Source organism: Halichoeres trimaculatus, unplaced genomic scaffold (genome assembly GCF_033239565.1).
Source record: "Halichoeres trimaculatus isolate MK-OKI-2021-1 unplaced genomic scaffold, fHalTri1.1 fHalTri1_scaffold_2, whole genome shotgun sequence".
Classification (NCBI taxonomy): domain Eukaryota; kingdom Metazoa; phylum Chordata; class Actinopteri; order Labriformes; family Labridae; genus Halichoeres; species Halichoeres trimaculatus.
Window position 1 is genome coordinate 23,418,107 of NW_027437180.1, and position 14,203 is coordinate 23,432,309.

Here is a 14,203-nt window from a genome sequence, read left to right on the forward strand (position 1 = left end):
AATGATACAAATAAAAATTGTTCAAAGATGATTTTTCCCACTTTACCAAATGAGCCAGGCAGAAAACAAGGGCAAGTCAGGAAAAAAAGGCATGACCCCATGTTCTGTGATGGACTAAAGATTTTGTTTTGCTTACATGTTAGTTTTACTTTATCCAAATGCTCCAGAATCAAAATTAACACTAAATTTGGGCATTTGTGTTTAAACACTGACTTGATGTTTGTCTTTTATCTGGTAAAAAACTGTAGCTGGTGAAAAGGCAAAAAACCCTTAATCTATTTGAAAACATGAGATACGTTGCACCTCTGCCTCTTGTGGCCAAAATGAGTATTACAACAACATGCAGAAAAATACATCCTTAAACACGATGATGCTCGGTTGAAAAATATATTTCCTTTACCTTTCTATATAAAGACGGAAAATCTAAAAAACAAGTATGAAGTTGAAATTCTTAAGTTTCTTCTGACAAAGATAAAATGTACATTGGACTTGAAGGTTAAAAACCTAAACAGCATTGATCTCAGTTTATAAATGTAGCTTTTTTAACAGTTGTGGTTTATATACAGTACCTGATTTCTCTTCCAGTGTGAAGAACCCTCTCTTGTTTCCAGCTAAGATGACGTAGGAGATGACCCCATTCTCCCCTTGATCTCCATCGATGGCCACAAAATGATGCAGCAGACTCCCTACCTGTGCATCCTCCATAACCTGAACGGCCTCCGCTGACACAAACACTGGTCGGTTGTCATTCACATCCAACAGAAAGACCTGAGCTGTCACTGACGCCTGCTTCCGCTTCTCATTTCTTGCCTGGTCTGTAGCTGTCACGGTGAAAGTAAAACTGGGGGTGGTCTCTCGGTCCAAAGGCGCTGTTACAGTCAGACTCCCAGTGTGGGGGTTAATCTGAAAGGGGAAGCGTGATGAGGAGCGACTGACTTCAGGATCAAAGGTCAGGGAGTATCGTAGAGCGCTGTTAGGAAATGTCCCATCTGCATCCCTGGCTTGAAAAGCAAAAGCCAGTGATCCAACTGCAGCATCCTCCGGCAGACCAAATGTCACCAGCTTATCAGAGAACCATGGCGTGTGGTCATTCACATCTTCCACCGTCACGCTTACCAGCACTGACATGTTGACTCCTGGAGCCAGCCTTAGGTCTTCAGCTTTGACCAAAAGGAAGTACTGCGCCGCAGACTCATAGTCCAGCGGCTGGTTGATGTAAATGTCACCAGAGGAGCTGTCTATGCCGAAGTGAACACTCCCGTCACCCTCAGAGATGGAGTAATGAAATCTACCCTTATCTAAAACACTGGCTGAGCCGATGACAGTTGCTGGCTCTGTATCCTCTTTCACAGTAAAATGCCTCACAGTTTGGTGCTCAGAGTGGCCGTACAGAGCCTCCAGTCCATGAACCTGCAGAGGAAAAATACACAACAATATGCATTTAAGATCAGTGGCCTCAGCATTGTGACTCAAAAAGTTACTTTTGATCCTGAAAATTATAATTTATGAGAAGAGAAATTCGTTTGGATAAGATACTCAGTGTTAAATAAGAAAACACCCTAAAAACGACATCCTGTATTACATCAAAGTACCTGAACATGGATGATAGCAGTATTCTCCAGAGCTGGGACTCCACTATCTTGTGCTGTTATTTTCAGAGTGTAGTATGTTTCAGCTTGCAGCGTGAAAACTTCTGTTGTCCTGATTTCTCCACTTTCACTGTTGATCTCAAAGTGTCCAGCACCCTCATCCTCTGATCCAACTGAGAGAGCCAAAAGAGACACACGCAGAAACTTATAGGGTGCTAACAGTATAGTACTCAAAATATATCAAGCACATTTCTGTGTATAAGAAATAAACATAGTTTATCGGCCACCTGTGAGCAGTGAGAAGGTGACACTTCCATTTTCTCCTGCATCAAAGTCTTTAGCAAACATATTGGTCACCAAGGATCCTGCTGGTAGACCTGCCCAAATCTGCAACACAGAGACAAAGCTGTGAAGTGAGCTTCATTCATCAAACACCATTTCCTCAGAAATGTAAAAAAAAAAGGGAGGGAATGGTGTTTGATCCTAGATCAACTGGAGACCATAGCCCCAAGCAGGTCTCCTCTTACAAATACTTGGGAGTTCACATTGATAACACGCTTAACAGGCAGAAACATGTGTCAAATTTATGCTCGATGATTCATCAGCGCCTTCACTTCTTGCGCGTCTGAGAATATTTGGAGTAAGCAATTGGTTTGGGAATCTGACAGTTAAACATAAAGCTCAAATATCCAACTTGGTTAAGGCAGCAGGGAAGGTTATAGGGCAGCCCCCACCCCCTGCCCCCAAGGACATGTATGAACAGTCTGTTATTCGACAGGCCACCAACATCATAGATGATCCTTCCCATGTGCTGCACTCCCAGTTTGAGCTCCTAAACTCAGGAAGGAGGTATAGGACCCCTTTTTGTGCACTAAACCAATACAAAAACTCATTTGTCCCACATGCTATAGGCTTAATTTACAAGCAACTAGAGGGACGCAGACAGACAAGCCAGAGGACTTGAGGGCTTACACTACAGAAACCATGTAATGTCTGGGGATGGGCAGTGTGCGGTGTGCATGTGCCTATAAGTTTTTGTGGTTTTTGTGCAGGTGTTGTGTTTGTCTGCACTGTACCTTGTTTACACTGTATTGTCAATAGACAATAGACAATACAGTGTAAACAAGATACAGTGCAGCATGGAGGGGCCTGTCCTCCAAGACAAGTTTCTCCTACAGGGCACAAATAAATTCAAATTTGAATTTGAAATGAATAAAATAGCGCACTTTCAAACCTGAAAAAACACAAAACTTAGATTTACTTTGAGGGTTATATAATACTTAAAAAAGAACTATAAATAAGTCATTACAGGTTGTGAACATTAAACACCTGAAATAAGCTTTTACAATGAGGACATTTTTATCATCAATACATAACAGGTACATTTCAAGGCTTACAGGATAAATCACACACTTTATGTAGAAAACACTGATCATTTCTGTCTGTTACCTGCACATTGAGCTCTCTGCTGATCGGCAGGTGTGTGAACTGAGGAATGTTGTCATTGATGTCAGTGACCAGGATGTGAACAGTGGTGGTAGCGTTGAGACGAGGGTGTCCCTGGTCCGTCACCATCACTTTGACACTGTGCTGGCTGTGCTGCTCCCTGTCTAATGCCACCCAATTTATAATCTCGCCTGCAGCACACAGAGGAGGATCAGAAGGTGAGAACACATCATAAACATCATATAAACCCCAAATGTTATTTTAACTGTCTTTGATTCGACCTCCCAGCTCACCTGTTTTAGAATTAATTCGAAAAAACTTCCCATCTGAGAGCAGGATGTAAGACAGCTGAGCATTTTTCCCAGAATCCTTATCCACAGCTTTGACTGTTCCCACCAAGCCCTGAGGTGATGACTCCTCTGACACGGTGAAGTAGTACACCTCCCTGTCGAACATTGGGGCGTTGTCATTAATATCCAAAACCAGCACTGTGACTGTGGCTGTTGCCGTCATGTTCACCAGCAAAGCCTCCCTGGATTTTGCCAACACTCGAAATCGAAATACGGTTTCTGTCTCGTAGTCCAGACCTTCAGTAAGATACAACCATCCAGTCTTTGGGTTGACCCGAAACGGAGCAGGAGGGAATCCAGCTTCTCCCTCTAAGGAATATGTGATTCCTGAGTTTGACATGTGAGCTCCCCGGCTCTTGTGCGCCCTCACCTGGATGACCCTGGAATCTTTCCTGTAGCCTTCACCAATCTCCACCTGGTACACCAGTGTCTCAAAGGCCAGGTTGTCCTCATGTGCAGTGCGGTCGACGTTGACAGTGAGGGCTAGTGTGGAGCTGAGAGGAGGTTCCCCTTCATCTTTGGCTAAAATTTCCAGGCTATACCTCTGCTGGTGATCTGCTTGTAAGCTCTGATTTAATGTAATCATTCCAAAGTTTTTATCAATGTCAAACAAACCATTTCTACTGCTCCTCAAATAATACTGCACTCTCCCATTGGCTCCACTGTCATAGTCGTGAGCATGAGCAATGAACAGCACTGTCCCGGGGAGTGTGTTTTGAGACACTGTGATGGTGTCTCTAAGTTTGGGGAAAATGGGAGTGTTGTCGTTGATGTCAGCGATGGTGATGTTGACCTGTGTGGTGCCATAAACCGAAGATGAGTCAGTGTAGGACTGAAGAACCAGCAGAGCGTACAGCTGAGACTCGTGATCCAGGGGTTTGATGTTGCTGATCAGGCCAGACTTTTGATGAACAGAGAATAATTCCCGAGGGTCTCCTGAGGAGATTCTGTAGGACACCGAGTCCATGGAATCTAAGACGACACAAAAATAATACAAGATGAACATCAAAACATTTCAGTTTCTCAGAGTACATACTAAACTTATTTATTTTTTTTTTTAGTCTGCATTTCATCATAGACAGTATTGATTTTATTTCTCAAGGCCTTAAAAAACCATCTTGCCTTCTTCCACAAAGCATGAATATAAATGGAGTACTTATATTTGGTGCCTACAGTAATAAAATATGACAACAGGGCAGTTGCTGTATGCTACACACACACACACACACACACACATTAGGCCACATTAGGTAATTAAAGTGCAGAGCAGATCTCATTAATCCCCTCTGAGTGTTTGTTGTGCTTCTGCTGTAATTACACAGCGCTGACACAAGCAGAGAGATTAACTCTGACAAACACTCCCCACTCTTTTGTTTGTGCTGGAAGTTGTTAATTTGTTAATAGACTCAACAACCTGAAACGACTGTCTCATGAAGAAGAGTGTTTTGGACTTCCAAGTGAGACACAAGGTTTGAAGCATGTATCAAGTGCTCTTTGAGGGGATAACCCTAGAAAACTGGGGCAGTGGGAGAGAGGACTCTCTGGTGTGTGTTACTGTCTGTTTCATGTTACAAATACAAATGGCAGTATCTTCTTCACTTCCAATTTTAAAATTAAAATTAACACGCTGATGACAATAGGAATGAATGCTATTATTGAATGCTTTATCGCTGACTTTTTAGAATAATGACTTCATAGCTGACGGTTTCAGCCCTTATCGTCTGTACATGTTGCCAAAGAGGATTACAGATTAAACAGGAGACTTCTTCTTTACTGCTCCTGTTTATGTGTGGGAGGAGACTTGAACAACAATCACACAACTTCCTTCACATAATCGCCTGCAAGACTGTGGATAACTTGACTGTTATGTATGGAAGCCCATTTCTGACAGTAAAAAGCGAGGACAAAAAAAAGTTTTAAAAATTTATTTAAATTTTGAGATATGAAGCCACATTAATTAGAAACTTTTATAATCATGACTAAGTATCTAATAAATATGACTTGGTATCTCATGATGATGATATATTAAGTCATTACTATGATACAGTATTTCATTTTGCCAAATACTTTTTTATCTATTGGTTAATGGTGGATGTGGGCTTCCATAGTTAGTGGATTTTTCAGTTTGAAGTCAAGTTTTAAATGATCATTTCCCATACCTGCTTATCTTACAACACATATTATGCTTTGAAATCATCTGACCTGCTTTTCTTAAGACTGAGTGGTAGCTAGTACAGACAGAGATTGGACAGAGATAACAGCTGGGTCCAGGGCAGGAGTGGCACTGAGGGGAAACCGGAAATCTTGCCTATTGAACAGTAGAATGTGTTTGCCATGTGTTTGACAGACTGATGCACACTGAGTGTGAAATCAGCCCAGCTCAAGTTGCCTGCCTGAACTAGCTTGCAAGAGTCACCCATTGTAGGATCATCTTAAGCGTCTTTTTCCCATAATGTTTATCAAATCCAGGACCCTTACTCTAAATAATTACTCAAATTAAATCTGAGCACAGAGCTGAGATTCATATTTGTAACACTCAGACACTCTAAGCATCCCCAGGTTTGATATCAAAGATCTATCCATGAATCGGCTTCACAGATTTGTTTTGAAACTAGATCTAAATATATTATTGAGCCATTAACAGTTGTCTATAAACCATAGAGAACACCAAAAGCAGCAACCTCCAGAAGCTACATGTGTTAATCATAATGGTGGAAGTAAGTCAAAATGTTCACTCATACAGGCTGAAAAAAGGTGTAGTGCACAGCTAACACACAGACCCTGTGAAAACATTTCACTTCCAGGATATACCTGTTATGGCTGGCAAAGATATGTACCAATCTGAGAGATTTTTCACAGCCTGCAGTGATAAAATTCCTCCTCAGTCAGTTCCTGCTTTTCTCCTCTGATGCAGCCACACCGTCACTGACCTGTTGGGTTTACGGCCTTCACTATCCCCACAGAGGTCCCGGGTGCAGCATCTTCAGACACGGTGAAGGAGTAACGTGACCTCTGGAACACAGCTGGAGCCTGAGCGCTGCTTAAAACATTGATGGTGACCTCTGCAGGCTTGATGGAGGTCAAACCCTCTCTGTCCTGAGCTGATACAGAAAGCTTCACACTGGCTGAGCCCAGGTGGGTCAGAGGGGAGGTCAGGAAGAGCGTTCCTACAGAAACAGACATAAATAAAAGGTTTTATTTAGTGAGTTCATAAGGGAAATGGGTTTACCAAAGATGGTTCTTTCTTTACTCTAATATTTAAGATTCTTCTTCCTTAATATAAATATGAAGTTTCAAATAAAGGCATTTAAGCTTAATAGATTGACTTTTCACAGGCATAAACATGAGTATTTTTACAAATTCGGTCTCCTTACAGTGAGGCTTGAATAAGAATTTCAAATTATAAAAACATAATTTTTCCCGTATCTTGAGATACCAAGTTTGTAGCATGCAGTTTTGGTGTTAACCTCATCTCTATTAGTCAGCAGTATGTTTACCGCATCAACAGACAAACACCATGATAACAACTGGGTCAGGACCTTGAGTAACTTTTGTCACCCTGATTTACCCTTCAATCCTAGCTAAGCATCTGCCCATCTACTAAAACCAATGATACTTTTACAGCAGCTAAATTAAAAATGTGAGGATAAAACAAGTACAGAGTCTTGCTTTTGAAAGTCATCTTATTGATGGATGCACATGTTTGATTTGGTATTCCATTGTGGTATTGTGAATGGATGTTTTTTCGCACTGAGACACAAAGAACGTAAAGCTTTTGGCTTTGTGAAGCACCCCTGCTGAGCGCTGACACTGGCAATCCTATCATTTAGACTTACAATCAGGTTTGTTTATCCTGAACACTCCAACTGCACCAATACGTCGATACTTGATTGTGCTATGAAATGAAAATATACACTTTCAAATACTCATCTAATTATCATGCCCTCCAAAAAAAAAACAAAAAAAAACAGAATACTGAGGAATAGATATGCAAATGAATGAAAACAGCAGGAGAAACGGTAAATGCTTTGAGGGCTTCACAGATTTGGAAATTGCTCGTATTTGTTTATTTAATCTAATATCCTGCCCTGTGAAAGTTGTCCAAACTCTTCAATTCAGCATGTTTTCTCTATGGTTTTAAGCTATGACATTACATCATTTAGCAAGAATAAAAAGACTATTTTTTTTGAAGATCACCTACCTGTGTGTTTATCCAGTGCAAACAAATTGGACATGTCCCCAGGAGCGATGCTGTAGGTAACCTGTCCAAACCGGCCGGCGTCTCGGTCAGTAGCGATGACATTGAGGATTTCTGTCCCGGGCTGCGTGTGGCTGCTGATGCTCATGGTGTATTCATCAGGGTTGAACACTGGAGTGTTATCATTCAGGTCTTCAATTTCGATGTGCACATAAGTTTGAGCGCTCAGGCCTCCCTGAAAAGAAAAACTGTGTTGAGCCACTCTAGTCTACTTTAAAATGACTCCCAAACCAATTGTTTCATAAAAGACATCACTCACTGGATCTTCAGCTTTGATGAGGATGTCGTGGACCGTCTGCCCAGAATCCCGATCAATATCCTGAGACACACACAGCTCTCCGGTGTGGGGGTGGATTTTGAAGAGAGGGTGATGGTCCTGTTTGTCAAAGCCATCAGACAGAGAGTACAGAAGTGCGCCAAACTCGCGGCTGTCAGCGTCTATGGCGACAACCTATAAGGATGAAAAAAAATTGAATGCAAGTATCTAAAAACTCCCTGAAATCTCTGGTGTGATAAAGAAAAAGACATCCATAATTTAATTTCAGCACAATTATTTACAGGTGGTATAAGTTGGTCAGTTAAATCTTGTAATGAGGAATTTCTCTGAATTTGTCAGATATTTTATGCTGACATGAAAGAGTTTAATGAGGATGTGAGTGTAACAATTACAAAGTTTAATAAAAATCCATCCAATAAGATTTTTTCTCGATGGTTGTTACTCATCTTTAAAAAATGAGAGCTACATTTGACTGTTTCTATAGTCATTGTCATCTTTTGTTTGCCGCTTTGAAATGTTACAATGTTTAACTTCCTGGAGTTATTGTGAGTCATAATAACGTGTCCTGTTCTGCCAGATGAGGTAATAAAAGCATAAAAATCCACACAATCAAAGAGTGGGGGGTATAACTGCACTGAAAAACAAAGACAGGGCTGAACTGTCAAGCAAAGACACGCCTTATCAACAACAAAGGTCCTTTTATGTGGGACTGTGCCCGTGAAAAGAGGCACATATCACTGATAGAGCGCTCACTTTCAGGCCATAAAACACATCATCTCTGACTCTATGAACTGTGATCAAAGGGAAACTTGTAGCGACATTGGTCAAGGTCTGTTTGGATTGGAAACACACCCAGAAAGCTTTGCAACATCCAGGAATGTCAGTATAGAGAAGCAGACTTCTATATATACAACAAGTACCCATTTTTAATGTTGCTTTATACGCCATCAGCACCTTGAACAGATTACTAGTTGATCTAATGAAAGCTGTCTCAAACCCTGTTCTTATTTTGAAGTGTTAGCAAGTGCAAGGAGATACACAGGGCACCCGCTCTGCCAGTGTAGGACCCAGGATCCTGACAACAGCTGTGTATTCTGCTGTTAGTAGAAACTTTTGGTCTTGGTGTATTAAGCATGGACTCAACGTAAAATCAATCACTTTCTTGAATATACAAATGCAGCCATATTTCAGGCTTTGTCCTTGATCCCTTTAAAGTAAAGAACAATATATTTTGAAAAGTTCTTTTTTGGTCTCTTTAATGTGGCCTAAGTGCCAAGTCCCCCTGATGTTTTGTGTGATGACAGTAGCTAAATAAAGCCGGCTTTGTAAAGTGTTTCAGCTTGTGCCAGTGTGGTACCAGGCATCACATCTGTCATACTGAAGCTGCTGAACTGGAGAGAGTGCTTGTGTTGTGTGTGTTTAAGAGTAACACTGATTTCTTTGTACAAACACATTGAGAGCTACTCTTGTCTTCTGAGACGTAAGTAAGAGGCAGGGGAAGAGAGAGAAAGAGCAAGAGAGAAAACAAAACTGGATTTGCACTTACACTTTAATCAAACAATTTTTTTTTGTTGCTTTATGACCCTTTAAATAGATAGAGCAGAAATTGAAATTCAGGAATGATTTTATGTTTTTCCACACATGCGAAACAAGGTTATTACTGTTAACAAAAGAAAAAAAAATAATGAAAATGAGTTGTATTTTTTATGTTGACTGGAAAAATAAAATAGGCCTTATGCTGTACTGTGAGTTTACAAAACTGAATAAAAATAAACTAAAATTACATAGCTTCCCCCCTGCTACCCGATACAAAAGACTGAAGGGAATCCCGCTACTAATATAATCTAAACCAAAACTAAGCATTTGAAAAATACAAACTAATCCCATCCAGAAAATCTACTTTAAAGACTTATTAAAACTGAAACTTAAACAAAATCTCAGAACAAAATCAAAATAAAACACTAAAGAAATATGCAAAACTGTAATAACCTTGGTCTGAACCACTGTGATGTTCCTTGTTTTTCTAGACAAAGCTTGCCTCTGAGTGTTGTTTCTCATTTGATGAGGTTTGTAGTGCTGAGGAGGGTGGGTTGAGACTTATTTTGGTATATTTGGTCATGCTTGGGCATAATCTTAACTGAATGATTTATATTTCTTTTCCACAAACTGAAAGGATGCTCTTTTGTAAAGGATCAATATTTCTCATTGTTGCAATACGTCAGTTACCTGACAGAGACTGATTACTGAAGATTTTGAACAGTGACCCCTATGGGGGTCGGGACCATAAATGTGAATCAATTCCAATAATTTGAAGGTAAAAGGAATTTTGATTCCAGTATTTTACCCATAAAAACTTAGTAAGGACATCTATTCACAGCAAAATTCTTTTTTCCCAGTTATTTTGACCACTGTGTATGTGTGTATCTGGTGCCCACAGCCTCAAGTCTCTTTATTTTTCATCTTTCTTTTCACTTTGTCCAAAACTAAGTGAAAAAGTCTCAAGTGAAGCACTTGTTTGACCTGGTGGTTGGGTTACACCCCTTGCACAAAGACTGTGGTCCTTTGGCAGGCAGCCCACCTGAGGCCTCTTCCCCATGTGTCATTCCCTGCTCTCACTCCTGGTTTCCCACTCCATCCCTTGTCTTATCCCTTCTAGCTAAAGTAATAAAAGCCAAAAAACACATCTTAAAAAAAGATTGAAGTCTACATAATTGAGGGGGTTGACATTAAAAACTTGGACGGTTACCAAGTACCTCCATGGTAAGAGTGAACAAACAAAAAGCCATGTTCTTCAACTCACCTGCAGAAAACAGCTTCCAATGTCGCTGTGTTCAGGTATGGAAACGTTGTACAGCTGCTGCTGGAACACGGGCTCATTGTCATTGACATCCTCCACCTGCACAGTAACCGTAGCCGTGGTCGACAGCGCTGGTTCTCCTCCATCAGCTGCCACCACAAGAAACCAAATCTCCGCCTGTGTTTCTCTGTCCAGAGCTGCCGCCGTCATGACCAGGCCAGACTCAGGGTCGATGCTGATCAGTCTGTCCTGGCTGGACTTCAGGATGGAGTACTTGACCTCTGAGTTGATGCCTGCGTCTGCATCTCGGGCCTGCATTTGGATGACAGAGCTTCCCAGAGGAGCATCCTCAGGAATACTGACAGAGTACACATTCTTCTCAAAAAATGGGTGGCAGTCGTTGGTGTCAGACACCTTCAGGAGGATGACTGTCTCACTGCTGAGAGGTGGATTCCCATCATCTGATGCTTTCACCTTCAGCACATACAGATCCTTCTCTTCCCTGTTCAGCTCTGAGTAAACACACAGAGCATACAGAAAATCATCTGTCTGCTTCAGGGTGAACTTATCTTCTCCACCTTCAAGTGTCACAGCAACCTGTTCCCCCTCAAAGTCCGGGTCTGACACTGAAATCCGGGCAACATAGTCTCCGACTGCTGCTGCTTCTGACACCGCTGAATCTCCTGTCTCACTGAGAAACAGAACACTGATGATGGGGCTGTTATCATTGATGTTAAGCACCTTCACTCCAACGTAAGTGCTGCTGTACTCAGGCTGAGCCCCATTATCTCTGGCACTGATGATCAACTCGTGGAAAGGCTGAGTCTCGTAATCGAGCAGCTTGTTGAGATAAACCACGCCGCTGGTTTTATTGATGGAGAAAAACTCATTTGGGTCACTCTGTCGCCTGTTGATCTCATAAGTGACTCTCGCATTCTCACCGAGGTCGAGGTCAGTCGCATGGACCTGACATACTACAGACATGACTGGAGCATCTTCAGGAAGTGATGCATGATATTCAGAGTGGTTGAACACTGGAGGGTTGTCGTTCTCATCCAGAACTTTGATGTTGACCTGGACGGTCCCCGACCTGGCTGGAATGCCCCCATCAAAGGCCTCAATGATGAGGGAGTAGACATCTCTTGTTTCTCTGTCTAAATGGCTTGTGAGGATGAGATCCACTGTCAGATGGTTTTCAGATCCACTACGACACTCCAGCTTGAACAGGTCACCCATCTTACTCTCAGTGATCCTGTATCCCTGTGTACCAAACTCCCCCTCATCTTCATCTTTTGCTCCTTGCAGCTGAAAGCGGCTCCCCAGTGGGCTCAGTTCTGATATTTCCAAGTCAACCTCCTTTGAGGGGAACATAGGTGAGTGGTCATTGACATCTTCCACCTTTATTGTCACTCTGATCATCTCTCCTGTAAGGGTTGCTGCAACAAACTCATACTTGTCTCTGCTCTCTCTGTCCAGGACAACAGCTGTGGAGATGATCCCTGTGTCCGCATCTATCTCCAAATCTCTAAACACATACGAGTCTCTGCTCTCCGAGATGAAGAATCCGGTGCATGGCCTGCTCAACACTGCTCCAAGATCTCCAACAATGGTTTTAGCAAGCAGGCCCTCTTTTACAGAGAGCGTCAGGTTGAACACCTGCCCGAGGGTGTGCGCGCAAAGCAGCGAGACAAAAAGCGCTAAAAGCAGCACATTTTTGTGACCCATAGCTCTTTTATACGTGGCTTGAGCTCTTTGAGTCAGATTTGAACTTAGGCTGCATATTTCAAAGTCAAAATCACTCCCCTGAATCACATTTTAGGGCACCGCTCCAAATAAAGACAGGTAGACAAACCGTGCGTTTTGGCGCGCGGGTATGAAGTCCTGGTTCTTCCCCCATCACTTTTCTTCAGCACTTTGTGGCTAAAAATCCACGCATGTAGGAGCGTAAATCCCCTTGGGCTGCTTCACACACACACTATGACGCCGAGTGGCGACAGAGAACCATCTGTGTTAACTGAGCACACCTCCTGGAAGGCGGCACGTCCCACGCGGATCAGCTCCATCTGTAACCATGATTGCTTAAGACTTTAGTAGGCCGAGGGGTTACTTATAGTGTCGCGTGCTCAAATGTGGCACAGTACGTTTGATCTGCACAGGATCAGGCAGCATGCTGTAAGGTGGACCTATAGAGGAGCCTAAAACTCAGGAGAAACTCACAGAGGCTGAAATGGGTTTAGGGTCATTTGTGTTACGGCAGTCTGAAGAGTGTTTATTTTTTATTTATTTATTTTTATAAATGAATCTATTTCTTAATTGCAATGTTTAGTAAATTCTTGAAGGCACCCAGTGTTAAGCTGGCGCCCTCTGTTGGTAAAATCAGAAACTGCACGCAGCGCTTTTGAAATGTGCAAATATTTGATAAGAAGCACGTAAACCTGAAAAAAAAAAAGTAAAATGATGCACATAAACGTCGAAATGTTTTGTCCCTTAAACAAACCCAGCATATATCCTTCCTCTGAAGTAATCATGGTCTGGTAAAAATATCTGGGCTGCCAAACATTTATTCCTTCTTATCGTATGGAAACCTGTTTCTGCCAGGAAATAAATAAATAAATAAATAAATAAATAAATAAATAAATAAATAAATAAATAAATAAATAAAAGCGAAAATTCAAATAAATAAATAACTGAGAAGTCCTAATATTTAGACAATGTCTCATCAGTATGACTTTGTGACTTATTACAATCTACTATCTTATTATCACGACGTACTTGCTGTAAATCACTTGATTGTATGTCATAATTATGACTGTATCTTATGATAGTGTCTTGGTGTCTGAGAATTAGGCTCATTACTGTTGATGCAGTTGGTAATTTTTCTTTTGTGTGGGAAATCTAGGTTGTTTGGCACAAATCAGGCTTTCATTGTTTGTCTCATTATGCGTTGAATCACCTGCTTCCATGGGATTTTTTTTAAATATGTACAAATCATATCGATGATCAGACAAAATGGTAATTTTATTCCTGCATTGTTTTTATGATTTTTTAATTTACAAAATCTTGTCTGCTCTTCTCTAAGACAGGCTCAGGTTGTAGCTTAAGCTAAGAGTTATGTGATTTGGACAGACAATTAAAACTCATCCAGCTTTAAGAAAAACCTTTAAGAAAAACTGTTGAATGTTTTTTTTTTTTTTTTTTTTGAAAAATAGAAATAGAATAGAATAGAAATAGAATAGAAAATGCTTTATTTATCCCCGAGGGAAAATTCAGGAGTCACAGCAGCATTTAAGAAAACAAAAGTAAGAAAGAGTATAGAAAGTGCAAAAAAGTCCATAAGAAATTAGATGACGACATCCCGTCCACCACTCGTCCACCACTCTCCAGCCCAGCCAGTCTCCACCTCCACAGGGTCCAGGACTGAGCCTCCCCAGAAGTCTGTTCAGTCTCTGTCTCCTGGATCCTGTCTGCTCACAGCAGGCGAAGCTC

At 41.4% G+C, this 14,203-nt stretch overlaps 1 protein-coding gene across 1 annotated transcript in view; it reads right to left on the reverse strand.

Moving 5' to 3' along the window:
- Window positions 1-12,690, reverse strand: part of dchs2 (dachsous cadherin-related 2) — a 30,493-nt gene extending 17,803 nt beyond the window's left edge. Inside the window, exons 1-9 of the mRNA XM_074664912.1 lie at window positions 10,721-12,690; window positions 7,903-8,094; window positions 7,587-7,818; window positions 6,316-6,552; window positions 3,329-4,357; window positions 3,039-3,226; window positions 1,877-1,976; window positions 1,593-1,762; window positions 570-1,410 (exon numbers count right to left, since the gene is read on the reverse strand). Of these exons, the coding sequence (XP_074521013.1) occupies window positions 570-1,410; window positions 1,593-1,762; window positions 1,877-1,976; window positions 3,039-3,226; window positions 3,329-4,357; window positions 6,316-6,552; window positions 7,587-7,818; window positions 7,903-8,094; window positions 10,721-12,442 (4,711 nt within the window). The 5' untranslated portion in view covers window positions 12,443-12,690. The remainder of the gene's footprint in view (window positions 1-569; window positions 1,411-1,592; window positions 1,763-1,876; window positions 1,977-3,038; window positions 3,227-3,328; window positions 4,358-6,315; window positions 6,553-7,586; window positions 7,819-7,902; window positions 8,095-10,720) is intronic.
- Window positions 12,691-14,203: the final 1,513 nt, after the last annotated feature.